The sequence below is a fragment of the Diaporthe citri genome (assembly GCF_014595645.1).
Source record: "Diaporthe citri strain NFHF-8-4 chromosome Unknown scaffold_1, whole genome shotgun sequence".
NCBI classification, from domain to species: domain Eukaryota; kingdom Fungi; phylum Ascomycota; class Sordariomycetes; order Diaporthales; family Diaporthaceae; genus Diaporthe; species Diaporthe citri.
This window is the reverse complement of record NW_025064846.1, coordinates 4,486,772-4,504,592: the sequence shown is the minus strand read 5'-3', so window position 1 is coordinate 4,504,592 and position 17,821 is coordinate 4,486,772. Positions and strand designations below refer to the sequence as shown.

General features: G+C 55.6%; 4 protein-coding genes across 4 annotated transcripts; 3 read left to right on the top strand and 1 right to left on the bottom strand.

Annotated features, from left to right (window-relative positions):
* Positions 1 to 822: 822 nt before the first annotated feature.
* On the top strand, positions 823 to 5,175 carry INS49_001242 (uncharacterized protein; the record flags this gene model as incomplete). Its single annotated transcript, XM_043162074.1, has 3 exons — positions 823 to 1,179; positions 1,235 to 1,895; positions 1,943 to 5,175. 3 exons carry the CDS (start codon positions 823 to 825, stop codon positions 5,173 to 5,175), a joined length of 4,251 nt encoding a protein of 1,416 aa, XP_043030580.1.
* A 273-nt stretch (positions 5,176 to 5,448) lies between these two features.
* Positions 5,449 to 6,807, bottom strand: INS49_001241 (uncharacterized protein; the record flags this gene model as incomplete). The annotated part of the gene is made up of 4 exons (XM_043162073.1): positions 5,449 to 6,061; positions 6,187 to 6,400; positions 6,502 to 6,640; positions 6,802 to 6,807. 4 exons carry the CDS (start codon positions 6,805 to 6,807, stop codon positions 5,449 to 5,451), a joined length of 972 nt encoding a protein of 323 aa, XP_043030579.1.
* Positions 6,808 to 8,756: 1,949 nt separating this feature from the next.
* INS49_001240 (uncharacterized protein) lies at positions 8,757 to 10,095 on the top strand (the record flags this gene model as incomplete). The annotated part of the gene is made up of 3 exons (XM_043162072.1): positions 8,757 to 9,743; positions 9,811 to 9,990; positions 10,090 to 10,095. The coding sequence occupies 3 exons, from the start codon at positions 8,757 to 8,759 to the stop codon at positions 10,093 to 10,095; spliced, it is 1,173 nt and encodes a 390-aa protein (XP_043030578.1).
* Positions 10,096 to 13,796: 3,701 nt separating this feature from the next.
* On the top strand, positions 13,797 to 15,935 carry INS49_001239 (uncharacterized protein; the record flags this gene model as incomplete). The annotated part of the gene is made up of 3 exons (XM_043162071.1): positions 13,797 to 14,115; positions 14,171 to 14,372; positions 14,477 to 15,935. The coding sequence occupies 3 exons, from the start codon at positions 13,797 to 13,799 to the stop codon at positions 15,933 to 15,935; spliced, it is 1,980 nt and encodes a 659-aa protein (XP_043030577.1).
* Positions 15,936 to 17,821: the final 1,886 nt, after the last annotated feature.

Sequence of the window (17,821 nt, the reverse complement as noted above, 5' to 3'; positions counted from 1 at the left end):
GAGAAGGAGGCGCAGCTGAGATTAGAGCAGATTAGGCATTGAATGGCTTCCCATCCGAGAACGGGCACAGCACGAGGTGGCAGGAAAAGAGTGATGTCGTCCCAGTCATGGGCGATTAAGTTTGGGGCATGGTCAGATGTTATTTATTATTGCAGCAGAGGAAGCGAAGCCGGGCCTGATATTGAGAAGGTGGGGTGGGACGGAAAGACGGGAGCTAGGCCAAGGCAGCAAAGAGGCAGGCGATCTGGGAGGGGTCAGACCCGAGTGACAGCTACCTGGGCATTTCAGGCAAGCTCGCCTTGTTGCAGTCAGCCCCCAGGTCTGGGCTCAATTCAGGATCGCTTGTGGACAGATAATTGGGAGACGGTTTGAGTTTATTATGCACTAGAATGTTGGACTGAATCAAGGAGCGAGATCCACTTCCCCGTGCTCATTTGAAAGATGATGCACGCGGGCACAGTCCATCCGGTGGAGATCCGAGAGGACAAGTTGACCCCGCCTCAGACTGTTCTGGTTGGGGAAGGCGGCCTGAAACATTGCTTGAACCCAGACCCCAAGCCGTCCCCAAAGATTCTGAGCGAGCAGCAGTCACCTGACATCGCGGCCATCTTTACTGGACGCGTCTCGATCCAATCCCACCTTGCACCCCATCAAGACGCGTCTATCCACCTGCCTCTCTCTCGGCCACCACCCTGGCATATCCCCAACACGTCGGTGGCACATGGAATATGGGAGCCTTCACAGCGCTTATAGAACTTGGGTTGTGTATTGGCATTTCAATATTTTCCTCGAGTGACTCTGCCCGGCCTGCCTGCAGTCGCCATGTCAGGCTCTGCGCCGTCAACCGCCACCGTACTCGAGTTCCGCTGTCTCTTCACTCATGACCTGCGCCGCAAGCAGAAAAGGTGGCAAGATGGACGACTCAAGTATCACTCCTTCAATGCACGTGTCATGGTCTATGACGAACGTGGGAACTCGGTTGGGGACATGCACTGGCACGGCGAATACGACTTTGGCGAGGGCGAGGAGGTCCAACTTGATCGTGGTGGCGTCATTGTCCAAGTTGAGGAACTCGTGGAACGTAAGGAGACCGACTTGACTGAGCTTGTCGACAAGCGACTCCAGGAAAAGCAGCAGCGCCAGATACAGCAGCTGGCCCGGTCAGCGGCCCTTAGTGCTGTGCTGCCCCGTTCCCTGCCCCCGGCCTCCAGCTATTCCTTTGGACCGTGTTCAGCCGCAGCGACATCGACCGCTTCACAATGTCATTGGAACCCCGACTGGCCACCATGGAAAGGCTTTGGTTCCCAAGGAGTCTCCCTATGAACAGAGGCAGGAGGCTGCTGAATCCCCGGATGACCGAGCCGCCAAGAAGAGGAGGTACGACGATCCTCCTCCGAGCAAGAGCGGGTATGCATCGGCATTATTCGGGCAAACCCTAACGCTCAGTGCCACGCCTTCGAGTTCCGTCCCTGCCATTCGTCGGCCGAGGCCTGAAGCAAGATCAGATCCACCAACGGAGGCTGATGCTCGAGATGCTCGGGGAGACCCAAAGCCAGCAAGGCGTGAGCAGCCACAATCGTCTCGGCGTCTCAATCAGAGTGGCTATGCACAATCCCTCTTCGGCCAAACCTTGACCCTGAGCCACACCCCCGTGAGCTCTGTGCCGTCGTTGCCCCAGCCACATAATGAGCCGGCCTCGAGTCCAGTGGTCGATAACGATAGACAAGACCCTCGGGATACAGCGCGACCAGTACCACCGCAACATCCCAGTGAGCCTCGTCATCTTGGCCAGCCAGGCAGCAAGCCTCGGTCCGCTTTGCTAAGCGCCCAAACCAGCATGGGCAATGGGCTGGCAAAGGGTAGCGCTGATATCGAGTTCTCTAAGGCACATGCCAGTGTGTCTGGACGGAATCACGCAAAAACACTGTGCGAACGATTCCAGAGAGCATTGAAATCATCGAGATAGATGATCCGGAACCTGCTGCGCCTCCGCTTATCCGAAAACCGAGGACGCAAAAGACCACCCTAGCGAGTCTGCGAAATCCGGAAGAAGATGTGAACAATTCCGACGTGGCGGCGGGGCCTCTTGAAGACTCGGTTCGCTCAAGAAGGCAGCAGAGATTGGAGCCTGGTCGTGGGGACAAAAACAAGAAAGCCAAGAGCCACGACAGAACCAAGAAACACGACATAACTGTATCTAAGGCTAATGTGAGCAATGTCAGCTCTGATCGCAGGCAATCTGAAATTCATGAAAACGTTACGCGTGCCACTGCCGTGACAAAGGACCCAGCACTACCCGTCACAGAGCTGAGGATCAAGTCCAGCAAAAAACGCGGTCTCTTGATGATATCGGACACATCAAAGGCCAAGAAGACGCGCCGACAAGTAGCTGCAGATTCAGCCAGACCTTTTGAGGGGAGTTCAAGGCATCAATCGAGGGACTCTGATGACGACGACCCATTTCACTCTCCATCATCGCGGCCGGCAAACAAGTTTGGGAACGGCCGCGATGTTGGTGAATCGGCCAACAACCCTCCTACGGTATCTAGCCACGTATTGAGCAGCAGCGATGATGACGAGAATTACCCGGATTACCCGATTTTGAATCGCGGTGGACAGTGGGAGAACGAAGAAGCGATGGGCGAGCTCGGGAAGAAGTCCGCGCAGCGCACGATTTCGACTGAACTCGGCGAAGACGACGACCCTTTTAGGTCATCCTCACCGGCAATCCCAGAACAGACGCATGCCAGGCCCAAGCCAGCGACACGGGACAGCGACATGCAACTGGGATATGCGAGACCCGATCGCGTGGAGACCACTGCCCAGAATAGGTCCGATCCTGGCTTGTCCGCCAGAAGTAATGGAAGTCGCGGGCCTGGTGATGCCGTCCAGCCTATGAAGCATACCTCGCTTTCAAGGGCGGGATCTGACCCCTATCGGATCCCATCTTCTCCGCAAGCTTCCAGTCCTGGTGATACATCATCTGCCCAGAGGAAAAGACATGGGAATGACGTTTGTGATGAGATACTCAGGCCAATGGATGACAACAAAAAGCTGAGCAAGGCCAAGAAACAAAGGCATAGTCGAAGAAAAATCATTTCCGACGAGGATAATGAGGACGACACTGAGATGCTGGCTTCACTTCCCAAGAAATCCGATTCCGGCTCTGAGTCTGAAGACGTGGCTGCTTCCAGGCTCAACGAGGGCGCTCGCAAGAAACAAACGAAGTCGAGAAAGGCCACAAGCACAAAGACCAGCGCGCAGGAGGATCCTTCTATGGTCGAATCTGACGATGAACGGCCAAAGAGAGCTGCACGGAAATCCAGAGGTCAGCAAAAGGAACTTGAAAACGGCTCAGACGAGGATGAGCTGCCTATAAAGCGTCGCCAGTCAACGAGACAAAGACGATCTCGAGCCGCATCATATGAAGAGCCCTCGCCTCTGCCGAGTGGACAAGATTGTTCCGAGGAGGAAGAGATTCCGAGGAAACGACGCAAGACCAAGACTTCCAGAGCATCAGAGGATCACCCTCGCCTGGAGAAAATCAAGAAGAATGTCAAAAGCAGAGAGCTTGTCGGCTTCAATCTCGCGGCACTGAACGCACCTCTCGGCCTTAGGGGGATCGGGATGCCATTCAGTATTCTGCCTTCGCCTGTGAACGAGACCGTCCAGGGAACGGTCTCGATTCATGCTGCAGTGGATGAGACTCTGAGCCCGGTGACAGTAAGGGGTGATGATCAGATGTTACCACCCAGTCCCAACCCGCCCGAGGCACCCTTCGAAATGAAAGCTGAGGCACAGCGGAAGAGCTCTACGGCAACATCGAACAGAGAAACACCAGGTCGTGTACTACTTGCTCCCTCTGGATCCCATGTCATCAAGAGAAACACACCTGATGAGAATCTTTTGGGTGAACTTGGCAGGTTGGACGGGCCAGGAGACCCACGGCTTCCAGAGGATCACGCTTCTAAGAAGTTAGATGCGCCAGCAGCCAACTCACAAAGCTCTGGACCAGTTGACAAGGACCAAGTCCCCGTCCAGGACGCTTCGTCATCGAAACAGAGAAGGGCATCGCGTCAGCAGCCCGGCCCCAGCAAGCCGAAGCTGGCAGCACAACAACATGATGCCGCCGCCCTGATGCTACGGGACAGTGCGACTGGGACCTCTTCCAAACACTCGCTTCCGAGCCTGAACCATCCTGTGCAAGAAAAGTCCGCAACTCTTCCCAGGCAATCATCGACAGGGGTGAATGACGCGATGCCCGAGGACCTAGCGCCAGAAGTCCCCACGAAGACAGTGACAGGAGCTCAACCGTCGCCTGCGCCCGCTCCTGCTACGAAGCCCTCAATCCACATTAGAGCTTCCCTTGAAGACAGACCTCATGCAAATAACCAGCAACCGTCGAGAACTGTCCAGGCGACAGGTGACAAGACAAAAGGCGCCACAGAAGCAATTCCAGCAGAGAACATTACAGCGGATCCTTGTGCCGATAGAACACCCAAACAACAAGCAGCTACGCCGCTCAACCAGCAGAAGCCAGGTATTAGGAAGCAGCCGTCTACACTTGGACGTGCACATGCGTCAAACACGGTTGAAAGCAATCCGACTGTCCCAACAGGTGCTCCCATCATCCCATCGGCAACAGACAAACCTGAATCAACCTTGAACCGGCACTCATTGAACACTGGTGACCAAAACTCTGCGACAGTTGAAAAGGCGGCGGATAACCCAGAGTCCGACACAGCATCCGATCTCCCCGTCCCTCAATCAAAGGTCATCGGCCTACGCCGTGAATTCTCAGCTCCACGACGTATCAACAACATTGCCGCAAAATTAGCGGCCCAAGCTGAAACGAGTGAAACTTCGTCAACAGACGTACATACGAAGCCGGCCTCTAACGCGCGCCTGGCCAACCCGGCGTCTCGAGGCCGCAAAGCAGCACTGGCGTCACATGCAGCAGGACAAGTTCCGCAACGTGTACTTCCGCCCACCCAGCCTGCCTTGATGGTTCCAATTTCTACGGCAGACCTGGCGATGACTCCGATCGAGCAGGCTCCGAAGGAACCTGAGCGGCCCAAGAAGAAAATGACGTTCCCTGGATTTCAGTCCGCTAGGAGCGATGGGCCTTGGAGTAGAGAAGCTTTCGATTTGCTCGAGAGTGGCAGGCCTGATTGAGAGGACGATTACCTTTGGCGGTACTCATTATGTCATCATTTGTTCTGCAGAAAGCTCCGATGGATCTAGATATTGCAGTATATACATGTATTGGGAATCGAAGGGTGCTTCCATGGGACTGGCGACTGGGCCTCGGAGTACGTAGCTGACGAGCTACACTTGGACGAAAACATGAGCACCTTTATCGCTACAATGGACTCAAGGACCGTTGTGTTTGCCCGACTTGGTCGAGGCTGTGCCACAACTTTTCTTCAGTCCGTCTCGCCTAGTCCCTCACACCAACTTCCCAGGTCCTTGCTCATGTTTTCTCCTCCAGGTCTCGTACTGGTTCCCACCCTCCTCATCACTGCCAGTCAGGATCCCTTCACTGCTAGCATCAGCGTCACTTGCCCTCCACATGGTCATGTGTGTGCTCTTCGTGACCAGAATCCCGCCCTTCTGAACCGAAAGGTCATCCGGAGTCTTCAGAGTGTCACTGCGAGAAGTCACAGTAGTCGACCGCCCGTCCGCCTCGCCAAACTTGCATGCCTCCTTGTCCCTCCCAAAGCTGTGCAGCTGATAATTACCCGCGCCGACAGCACCACCGCTCCCAGCACCACTGCCGCTGCTTTTCCTGCCGCTACGCCTAAATCTGCCGAACCTGACTGCACTGTCCTTTGCTTTTCCCTCCTCGGAAGACGAAGAACCGTCGGACCCCACGAGGCTAACCAGCCAAGGCAGGTGGCGCCGCACGAAGGGCTTCAACATCGCGAGGCAGTTGCACAGGATACCGATGTTGATCTCCACCGCGGACCAGACCGCGGCCGAGCCCTGCGTGTACAACACGTCAGGGTTGTTGATCATGGCGCGAACGTAGGCAATGCGGACGCATGAGGCTATAACTGCTCTGTTTGGGGGGTTTTTCTTGTTAGCCAGTGTCACTGCCCTTGAATAGAACAACAACGGTAGACGATCGGGCCACCGATCCGAGGGATGGGGGCCAAAAGAGAGAAATGGAACGGGTTGACGCACCCTGACCCAAGCGCGAGGACAAAACCAACGGCAACCTTCTGCTTCCGCGGCATGTTCAGGCCCCACAGCATCACCACAGGCATGAGGACCAGCACCCCATCGGTGGAGATGTTCAGCACGGCCTGCGCGAGCGCGACGTTGTTGAGGCAGGTGCTGCTGCCGACTTCGAGCGGGTTGCAGGGCCCGGAGAGGATGGCGGTGAAGGCGATTGTGTCTTTTTTTGATGCATCGGTGTCAGCTATCTATCTGCTACATGATTTTGCTTCTGGGTGGGCTTGTGGCAAGCCACTGTGTCGGGGCTGGTCTTGTACGTACAGGTTGTGATGACGAAGGCGATGACATAGAGCGCCACGCGGAAGCCAGTGGTTGGGTTGAGGCGGTGGTAGAGGACTATCAGAGACAGTTTGGCTAGTGTTGGAGGCCAGAAGTAAGTCACGCCGAGGAAGAGCAGTTTCTGTGTCTGATGTAAGTATTCGATTGGGGCATGCAAGACATCCTCTGTGTGCAGAAGAAAGTTCCGTCACGCTTGGTGAGACATGGGAAAGGTTTTTGTCTCGGGGAAAAAGGGATGAGAGGCCATGGGAGAAAAAACATAGTCCTCTTGTTTTGACTTACGTTCATGTAGCATTGCAATTGTTCTTCAGTGACGCTCCATAGATGCTTCCCGAACCCACATGGGAAGACGTTGAGCATGCCGATGAATGAAGCTAGGTAGACCACCCAAGATGCGAATAGAAGAACTGTGTGATGAGTGTGTCAGCTCGAATTTGCGTTCAGAGATATAGATTGTTATTAGGAGGCTCGAGCCGTGGAAAGCCGATAGACTCGACACATCGATGGCCTGCTGTGACAGATTTGAGAAGAAAATGCCGACGTACAAGCATCAGGACCGAGTCGTCTTTGGTTGAGGCAGGCTCCAGTGTAAAAGCGCAATATGAGACCAACAGTCGCCAACACAGAGGTCACAATGTAGACGACCAGAATTCTGACTTGAAGCTCCGAGAAACCTTCGAATTCTGAAGTTTCTCCCGCAGGGACAGGCAGTATTCCGACCTTCGACATTGTGGCTCTTCGTGACTTGACTTCGCGCGCGATCACTTCTGGGACCAACCTGGCTGGGTGAGGAGGGAGAGACAGACTCTCCCACTGGGACAAAGCATGTTTTGAATCAAAGGCCAGCCAGCTACGTACTCATTACGCCAGCAAATCTTGTACAGAATTTGATCTGCAGATCGTTCGAGACAGCTCATGGAAAAGCATCTCTGCGGGTAACATCGAGCATCATGCATGCGCGGACCCTCAACGTAACAGTTTCCAACGGCTGCTGTGGCCCTTGAGGCCCGTCATTTTGGAGAGGCGGCTGTGGCGCGCCGTCCTACTCAGCGGCGACCAGCATACTTCGTACAACACACCATGAGAAGAGAGCCGTTTTGGATGATTCCGCGTTGCTGCGTGCCAAGCGTCGCTTCTGCGGCACACTAGACGTAATGCTGGCAGAAGAAGCAATTTCAACAGGGGATCTGGGAGGGACCCCGTGGACCCCATGGACCCTTTTGCTGGAAGGCAGGGGCGGAGGACGACTAGACGAGTCCAAATCATTCGAGTATGCAGATCGTGCAGACGTGCCCAGCCTTCAACGTTCTCAACTGCATGTCCCCTGCTCGGGGCCGAAGCACGGTCCGCGCGTGCGCTTGATGAGCCAGTGAGCCTGCAAAGTCAAACCCACTCACTTCTCACATCATCTCAACTTGCTTCCAACAAGGTATGATATTCCCATGTCCCTGCTCATCCGTTGACTGAGCCTGATAGCCCGGCTTAGCTCTGTTTTCCGTACCAGAATCCCTGGGTAAAACCACTTTAAACGGTCTCGAGCGTGCAGTAGACCACTTCGCTTTGCTTTTCCCCTTGGATCTATCTCGAGACCAATCCAAGCTCAGAGTTGGCCGAGGGGCGACCTGCCAGACGGAAGTGGCAGCTGAATTCGTGCATCGGGTAAGTTGGCTGCAGCTACGCGACAGGCCTCTGACCAACCACAATTGGGCGGGATCTCCCACTGCATTTGATGCGCCATGCAGGAGTCGCCAGTTATGTCTGACTGCTGTCAAGTATCCTTGGCCAACAGCATGTGTAGCTGTCATTGATGCCAATGAGCTGTGCAGACCGACGTGACATACTCCACCCACTACACCGTTTGACCCGGAATTGTTGGCGCCATTCAGATGTTGTTGGTTGTCGTTGGTCAGCGTTGGTCACTGTTGGTATGGAGGCATGCGATCGATCCAGAAGGTCGCTAATCTCTGCAGCGTGGAGTCAGAAGCTTGGCCTCCTAGCCACGCCAGTTCGGATGAATATGAGTGAGGATATCAAGCGGGCGAGTCGCCGGACTTTCTTTCTTTTTCCTGCTGTTCCATCGATCTTCCGGAACACGCCTTTACAGTTGTCACACCCTCCTTTGCTCGCCTCCTCTCCAGTGTTGTGGCCTGGCAAAGTCCGCAGTGGAAACCCGCAAGATTGCTTCTGCCCAAGCGTAAGCCTATCACATTCTAGTACAGACCACTCTCGGCCCCAACATGTCTGTTTCCGACCACACCTTAGGTGCAGTTGCGACTACCAAGCACCGGAGCCTCGAGTCCGCTGAGCCCCTACCCGTGGCGGTTGAGGAAATCACTCCAGGCTGGCTGTCCAAGATCCTAGGAGTCAGAATCGACGATTTGAAGATCCACGAGATCATCCATGGCTCAGGGACCAACGTCCTCATCGAGGTGACTTATCCCAAGAGCCAGGGCTGCTCCAAAAAGCGCCCGCCGACCCGCCTCTGCGTCAAAGGAGGCTTCAACCCCCAGCTCCTGGAGGTGCTCCCCTCGCTCTTCGCGGTTTACCGCCTCGAGGCCCAGTTCTACCATCACGTCGCGCCACTAATCCCAGGGCTCCGACTTATCCCAACCCAGTGGTGCGGCACCGACCCGCCGGGCGCGAGGGGCCAGGGCATCGTGGTGATGCAGGACATCAAGGCCGCCGGCTACACCTTCGGGGACCCGCTGCGCACGTGGCCCGTGGCCCGCGTGCGGGCGGGTCTCGTCCAGCTCGCGAAGCTGCACGCGCGCACCTGGGGCGCGCGCGAGGCCGACTTCCCGGGCGTGCCGCGCGAGTTCGGCCTGCGCGAGGTCATCACGGGCATGATGAGCCCCGAGAACTGGGCGCTGCGGTTCGGCGACCCGGCGGTGCGGCCGCCGATCCCCGAGGGGCTCTGGGGCGACCGCGAGAGGGTCGTCCGGGGGATGCAGGCGCTGTGGGCGAACGCGGACCGCAGGATGGTGTGCCTTGTCCACGGTGACACGCAGATTGGGAACACTTTCATCGACGCGGATGGGCAGCCTGGGTTTCTGGACTGGCAGGGTGTCCATGTGAACTCGGGGGTGCACGATGTTACGTATTTCATGACGGGGGCTCTCACTATCAGGGAGCGGAGGACTCATGAGAGAGAGCTGTTCGGCTTCTACTTGAGTGAGTTGCACAACGCTGGTGCGCCGAAGTTTGAGGTTGAAGATGTATGGGATGTGAGTTGATCAATTTCTGTCGCTTCATTTGTATGAGTCGCTATGTTGACTGACTATCTTTCAACAGGAATACCGCAAGTACCAAATGCAGGGCTTTGCCTGGGCTCTGGCCGGACCTATGATGCAGCCCAAGGAGGTCGTCGACGCAATCTCACAGCGTCACTGTGCTGCAATTATGGACCACCGGAGCCTGGAACTGCTCGAGTCACTTGCTGGAGCCCAGCCAGGGACAAGAGGAAGACCGGAGGTGCGCAGTCGCTTGTAGTGAAGGCAAGTCTGCCGCAGAAGCTCTTCCACTGAAGGGAATGGGAATTCTACTTTGCGAATGGAAAGTACGCTCAACTAGAGTTGATAGAGAGCACAACTTGCAGAGTCAAATGAATACTGTTGATGAACCTCATTCTTACAAGCTGTGTGTGCGCATCCTTACACATGGATGTTCTGATTTCCAAGTGCTTCGAGGATAATGACATCAACGTGAACCTGTGTTGCTGAGTACTCAGACAACATTTGGTCTTCTCCGTTTAGCCCATCGGGACACCTGAGCATAAGAATGATCATGTATCTTCTGGATAGGCAAGGCTCTTCGGAACAGTTGCAACCATCGTGCGTTGAGACTTTGAAGGGGATGTCCGGGTAATCTCATTGAATATTGTCGGATACCATCAGCTGTATTCATAGCCTGCAAAAGTGGTAGCGAGAAGCGAAGTTCCTCGTTGTTAAATCAAAGTGGTGTGTGAGGTTGTAACTACCAGTGCACGTTCCTCGCGGCTGGTATAGACAGGGATTGGAGACTATGTTATGTAGCTGACAGCAATAATACAGAAGAGGGGAGACACGTGCCGTTGGGTTTGAGAACTAGCTTGTGGGGAATTAAGTGATCTGTGAGCAGCTTCAAGGCAGGAAATATTCACAACGTACCTAGGAAACGTTGAGAGGTTTGTAGTAGGATATCATCAAATTTCCAAACACGCTTTTGGATCCATTTGAAGTCTTTACAGGGCTGGCACCCACTGTGATGCGTCTCTCGACACCAAGTACAGAGACGCTGACAATGAACTCTCGTCAGGTTAAGCAGCGGTCGCACAAAACCTCAGGGTCAAAGGCCTGGGGTCCCGGGGACAAGGATACTTACTGAGCTAGCCCGGCAAGGAAGTAAAGAGCAAGCTCTTTCGATGCTCTCTCAACCAATACGTGGCTGTCGTTTGTGAAATGCGATACCGAAATCATGGCTGGACCAACCCCTGCCCAAAGCGAGGAGTGGCTTCTTGACTGGGCTGTATCATCGGACAGATCGGAAAGAAAGGCCCCGACATGAAACGTGGTGTCTATATTCCACACTCGAGAGACACTAGATCCAAAGGCTATCTGGAGAAACGGGGAATTATCGGACGACCCGGGCTTTCGACGTATTTCCGATCAGCTCTTTCGTCCAGCTTCCATTCAGACGGTCTGAAACATGACACTGCTGCTTGGATGGGGCCGCCCAGTCCGCAACAAGGCCACCTCCTAAAAATATTTCCGCAGTCATGCTCCTCGGAAATTACTTGGGATTTGTCCTCCCGCCTGGGCTGGTCTGATGTGTGGAATTCCGACGGGATATGGATGCTGTGTTCCAGGTTTAGAAGCCGAAGTGGACGCACAGTAGGGAACCACGACCTCCACCTTTGTACCCTATCCCTAACGCTCATCACTGCCGCCGAATCGGTGTCCCCAGGATGGGCAGGTGGGGTGGGAGTATGGGGCAGTGGCTGATAGTGGGCACGCAACTCCGTAGGGCAGGTGCATGTGGTTCTCGGCCGACTCAGGCAGTCAGGGAGGCAGGGACCCCTGTGGGCGGGTGGGCCGGATCGCCCCTTCTAAACTTGAGAGTTGGATTAGGAATCCGGAGGATTGGGAATCAAGGCAGAGGGACAGAGGGGCAGGAGGGGCAGGAGGGGCAAGAAGGGGCATGGAGGGGAATGATGGATGGAGAGTGGAAGGTGCAAGGTTATCTGGAACCTGGAACGTGGATTGTGGAATGCAGAAGGTGCATTTCGAAGCAAGGCGGGCGGACAGACACAAGCGATGCACAACTCTCACAGACCTCATCGCTGAGGTCGCCATCATCGTCCCCTCCCGATCCCGTCTCCCATCCTACCGTGCAAATACAGTATCGAAATGTACAAACTCACATAGTAATAAACCCACAGCCACACCTGTCATCAATCTGTCAATGAACGGACCATAGCCTTCCTTCATAGGCAGTCACTCTATGCATCCGGTCCAATGGCAGCCCTCGATCGCTACAGCACGGGGACGAGCTCATCGGCCCGCAGCCGCCGCTCGCGAACCGTCCCACGGGAGCTACCTTGACGACAAGCGCTGGGCCTTGCATGCACCCAGGCGAGCCAGGCACCCAGGATCTTGCAGACTCGTCACCCGCTAGGTCCCCTTCATTAGACCTGCAGTGGCTCGAACTATGATGCGATGTGACGGGATGTGATGGGATCAGACGGATTGCCTGTCTTGGTGCAACAGGGACAGCACTCACAACCCACCGCCGCCACCACCAGCAATCAACACATCGCACCACCGCGGCACAAAACAAGTGGGCTCCTGCAACAGGAACAACAAGGTCATGAGCCACAAGCCGCCCGAGTGGCATGCGGTTGTGTTTGTGTTTGTGCCCTGTGCTGATCCGGAAGGGAAGGGAAACGGCATCACCGAGCCTCGCGGCCGGCGGTACCCCATGCACGTCGGCCCAAGTCGCTCCTTTTCGCTGCGTGATAATCATTTGAGGACCCCGTCGCTGCGACAAAATTCTCCGCGAGCTGCAATTTGGGGCTCACCCGTCCCCTCATTCTGGACACCCCGGGCTGTGCAGTGGCTTGACGGCGTGCTCCCAGGCTCTTGGAAGTTGGAATTGGACTGGAGTCGGAGTCGGAGTCGCGCCCGTTGCAACTGGGAGCCCGTCGCAGCTGCGCCCAAGGACCGCGGAAACACGCGTTTCCCGGTGGCCTGGTTCGTCTCGTCGATCACCAGATCAGCCGAACCAGCTCTTCCCCCACAATTATTTTTCTCGGCCTGGTTCTGTTTTGGCTCGTGCCGGGGTGGGTGGTGCAAACAGATCGCTGGCAGGGCCGGCCTGCTTGAAACATCGCGGCTGGGGAGCGACTTAAAAGATGAGACGAAAATCGCCCTACGAGCCAAACCATCCCGTCTCGTCTCGTCTCGCTGACGCTGACGCTGACAGCTGACGATGCTCTGCAACATGTCCTCTGCCTGTCTCGCACTCGACGACATGGCCCCTGAGCCTCCACAGGGAGACTCGAGCTCAAGCCATCGCCTGCACCGGGTCACCAGCCAGCCCGCCTCCTATTGGACGGCTCGGTGCAGAGCGCCATTGTTTCGAAACACTTGATGGCAGCGGTGATGCTCCTGGGCGCGTTTCAGGTGCTCCGATCCACCTCACAAATTCGATTCCACCTTTCAGCTTCGGGAACAAAGTCGGCAGGGAACCCCCCATCTCCGCAACCTGCAACGGCACTCATGAGAGCAGAGGTGACCCTGCTGCCTCGTTGCTTGCCCAAACTACCCCCTGCCCTGCCCACCCGCGCAGCTCGACTTTTTCTCTCCTTGGGTTCTGGCCAGTGCCTCTGACAATGACTTCCAAAAAGTAATACATCCTCAAACAACAAGGCCGGTCATCCCAGGTCCAATTTCACTTCTCTCCAGCTGGCCTGACTCGCGGGCGCGCCTCGACTCCCGGAAGCAGCTCGCGCGAGTTTGTTTATCACAAGCCACGACAGGACACAGCCTCCAGTCTCTTTTCACCAGCGGTGATCGGGCTTAGGTCTCACTGGTTTGAGCTCTTTTCATCACCATTTCATTCTTCCGACCAAGCTTGACAGGTACATGTCATCGCGTCCACCCGCGTAGTCGTCATCCCTCGGCTATTTGCTCCAGCAACCAGGCCCTCCGGTCACCACTCCAGCCCTCGACCGCTCACGACCGCCGACCATCCCCGACGATCGCATTTAACCTTGATTGCTGTCCGGCATTGGAGCGCAGATGGACAATCAGGACAAGCCCTCGAGGGAGAGCTTGGACAGTCTGGCTCTGGCCAGGCAGCACGTCCGCGCCCTCACTGACGGCGGGGTGTCGCGCCAGGCCTTGCTCCGCGCCCTCCTCGAGCAGGAAGAGGCCAACAATGAGCTCCCGGCCTTGCCTTCCCTTCCTTCTCAGTCCTCGCCTCAAGCTAAGCCGAAGTCGAATCCAATCTCGAGGACATTGTCCCTTTCTCAGGCAAAGTCCAAGAAATCTCACTGGTCCATCTCTGCAAGTCGTATGTCGCCCGGTCATCCCGTCATCCCCGTCGCAGCCCAATCCCGTGAGGGGTCATCCGGTGTTTTGTCTTGGAGACAGAGGCTGAACTTCTCATATAGGTCGCCCACAAGAGGGAGAGGACCGACCTCGCAGTTCTGATCAGCTCTCAACGTCGACTGCAAACTCGGGGTCGAGGAACAGCCTTTTGTCCACCGAGACGTCACTGTCCTCGAGGTCGAGTACGATCACGCAGTTCCCCGGCACCGAGCTTCCCGGCAATAGGCCTACTTCGGCAAGTACCAGGGCCTACTGGTGCACATCGTGAGTCTCGCCCGTCCACTTTGCCTCGTGCATGCCTTTGCAACAACAAGCAAGGGGCCGAAGCTCATGTGTCCCCAACCCCACATGGCTTACCATTGACCTAGATGTGACACCGAGTTCAAACGGAAGTTTGACTGGAAGAGACACGAGGATGAGTTCCACGAGCGTTACAAGAAGTACCCGTGTCCCGACTGCAATCGCGTCTTCTGGGGCGCCAACACCTTCAATCAGCACCACAAGACACGTCATAACTGCAAGACATGCCCACATGCCGACAAGGTGATCAAGTACACCCGGAAGAAGCGTGCATGGGCTTGTGGTTTCTGCGCCGCCTTCCTGCCGTCTATGGACCGGTACATTGACCATATTGGACTACACTACGAGGCAGGGAGGACTAGGGCTCACTGGTATCATTCTAACGTCATCTATGGCCTGCTACACCAGCCTGGTGTGAACGCGGCATGGAAACAGATCATAGGTGCTCGATTCAGCCATATCCCCAAAGACGAACAACCTCGTTACGGGTGGGAAATCAAAACGACAGGGAGGAAGCAAGGATTTTTAGAGAACGAGACAGCAGGGAACTTGCAAGACCTCCTCGAGTTCTTCAATCCGACAAAGGATGATCCCGCCAAGGTCGCCCGGCTAGCGTTCGAGATGGCAGAGCTGACACCGGCGAACCAGTCCCCGGCCAAGGCAAGCCCTGACGACAAGTCGCAAGCTCCGCCGCCGCCGCCGCCGCCGGCGCCGAAGAGGGAGAAGTCTTCGAAGAGGAGCCACAGCGGGACACAGAAAGAGCTGTTGCCTCCCCCGCCATCCATGAAGGAGAGGCCTCTTACCCAGTGGCCGACCAACTACGCGTCATCCGATGTCCACGAACTACCCGCCTCCGAGCCCAGTATTCATAGCGCCGAGCTCGATTTCGACTCGACCGCACTGCCGCAGCCGCTCTTCGTCAACGGCACTTCTCTCTCACCGCCACCAACGCAGACGCAGTTCGCCCATGCCCCAGCCCCGAGCATCGCCATTTCTACCGCCTCCGATCCTCCTTATGTTACGCCTACCACGCCATTCCCCGGGCTACCTCGTGATACTGTGGTCGAGCTTCTGAACGACTACATGGTCCAGGACCACATGCAGCCGGGAAATTCAGTCAACATGCCCGACATGCCTGACATGTCGGATATGCACTCACTCCACAATCCTCCTCCGTTTGGTAGCTATGACGACTGGAACTCGATATGCTCAACCATGGTCGACGACTTGGCTTCACCGAGAGGCCCCCCACTGCCTCTGGCACCCCACGAGCAGTGCCAGCCACAAACCCAGCACCCTGTCCGCCGCTCAGATGTGTGGGCTGCCACGGGAGACAACACAGAGTCGATTTACATGGAAGACGTGCAGGCATGCGATATCAGGATGCAACAGATGCCGACGCCCTCCATGCAAGAGAACAACGTCAGGCGGTCTGATGTCTGGGCTGCGTCGGGCCCACCGGATTACGAGGGCATGGGGTACGAGAATGAAGTCGCGCCACCCCCGCCACACACCAACTGGCTGTGAAAGCCCAGGACGAGCAGAGGGCGTGCGCGATATTGCTGGTGGCGTGGGAGGCGAGGCTTTGACGCAATTGCGTCGGTCAAGCGAGCGAGCGAGCGAGCTCTCAAGCTGAGGAGCTTATGAGATGAGCTTTAATAACCTTCTTGTTGTATATATATTAATGGTAATGACCGCATCGGAACGGGGCCGCGTGTTGGTACGGATACCTATTGTACTATGAAAATCGAAAATACCCAACAACAATCTTGTTATCTCCTTTTTTTTCTTTCTTTCTTTCTGTGTGTATATATCTACACTGCTGGACGTGGGCCTTTTCTGGCATATCGAGTGGTGCCAGCTCGGTGGTCTTCAGGAAAAGAAGGGGGAAGCTTCGGTTCGAGGGGGACGGGAGTGAAGAATGGAGGGGCTCTGTGTCATATCTCGGGGTCACTTCTTAACATTCTGTGTATTTGTATTGTATATTATAGCGGACGAGACAAGTCTTGAGAATGAAACGAGCGTGTGCGTAAAGTTCGTCGAGTCCGGGACTCGACCAAACTGGGGGAGATGAAACGAAGCGTCTTCAGCATGGGACGAGGCTCTTATGACCGATCCTCCGTGTCTGTTGCCGTGCGTTTCGTTCCAGATGTGCTCTTTCTCGTATCGCGTCCGCAGGGCGTATCTGGAGGAAGAGACAGACAAATTCAGACCGCTCATATCTCGGAATTGCGGCCAGGCCGGGAGTGGTGGCTGGCTACCTCACGAAAGACGAACTACGTGCCGATCATTGCAGCGCCAAAGGGCCGTAGCGGAGGTTTAAAGTCTGGGAGTCCGTCTCACCGGGTACACGTCATCTCACAGAAGTCAATGGGGCTCTTACAGTGCAATATGTGAACCAGACTGGTGGCTTGTCCTATTCCGACCTGCACCGGAATGCTTGGGTACCGTGCCATGGAGGGCTGGAGGCATCCGTTCAATTTAAGCATTTCTCATGCGTATCGAGCACAGCGCAAGGGTTATGACAATATTCGCGGGAGGCTTATGAGAGGACATGCCTACAGAGTCATCGGCAGCCGCTGGACCATGGCTACGGTTGAGGTGGCAACCAGTGCCCCCTTTTGATGGATGGCCTGCCTTCTGCAGATACCGATCGACGGCGGAATGCGATACGTTCTAGGCTTGACGGCTATCTACGCTGGGACCGTGTTGGATCATGGTCATCGAGGAGGGGCAGAGAATTGCAAGTGCCCAGCCCGGGATGCCCTACTACTGTATTGATGGCCCCCCTGCATGCTGATGATCGCTGTGGCCTAAGCCAGCTAGGTCAGCCGGGATGCCTCTTCAGACCTCTGTACGTACACGAGGGTTGGGTCATCGTTTATCGCATATTGCTGAGAAGTAATGGTAAAGGTGGATATTGGGGGGAGGGGAAGATGGACGTGATGTCCTGACAGGAATCTTCCGCCATTGCGGTGTTGTGAATCCAGCTAGGGAGGATTTTTCAGGACTGTGGGAGTGAGGCAAGGACTACGAATCTGAAGCACATCAAATTCAGTCAAGGCAGAAATAAATGACAGTCCCGTCTCCAGTGATGGGCGTATATAATATCATACGCGGTAACATCGCGTGTTGTGTCAAAGCCAGACAGGGACACGAAGGAGTTCAGCCACCAGAGATCTCATTTTCTATCTGCAGACATGTACACAGCTAAATCTGGCCTCAATCCGGGCCAGCAACCAAGTGCCCACCCACAGCATAGTCAACAAACGACCCCTGACAACCAGCCTTTATTCCCCCACACCGCACGTGGGCAACGCATCGCATCGCATCGCATCACCAAACAACCACCGCGACACTGGTACACACACATACACACACGCTCAGCAACAGAGGAATGAAAGTTATTGTTT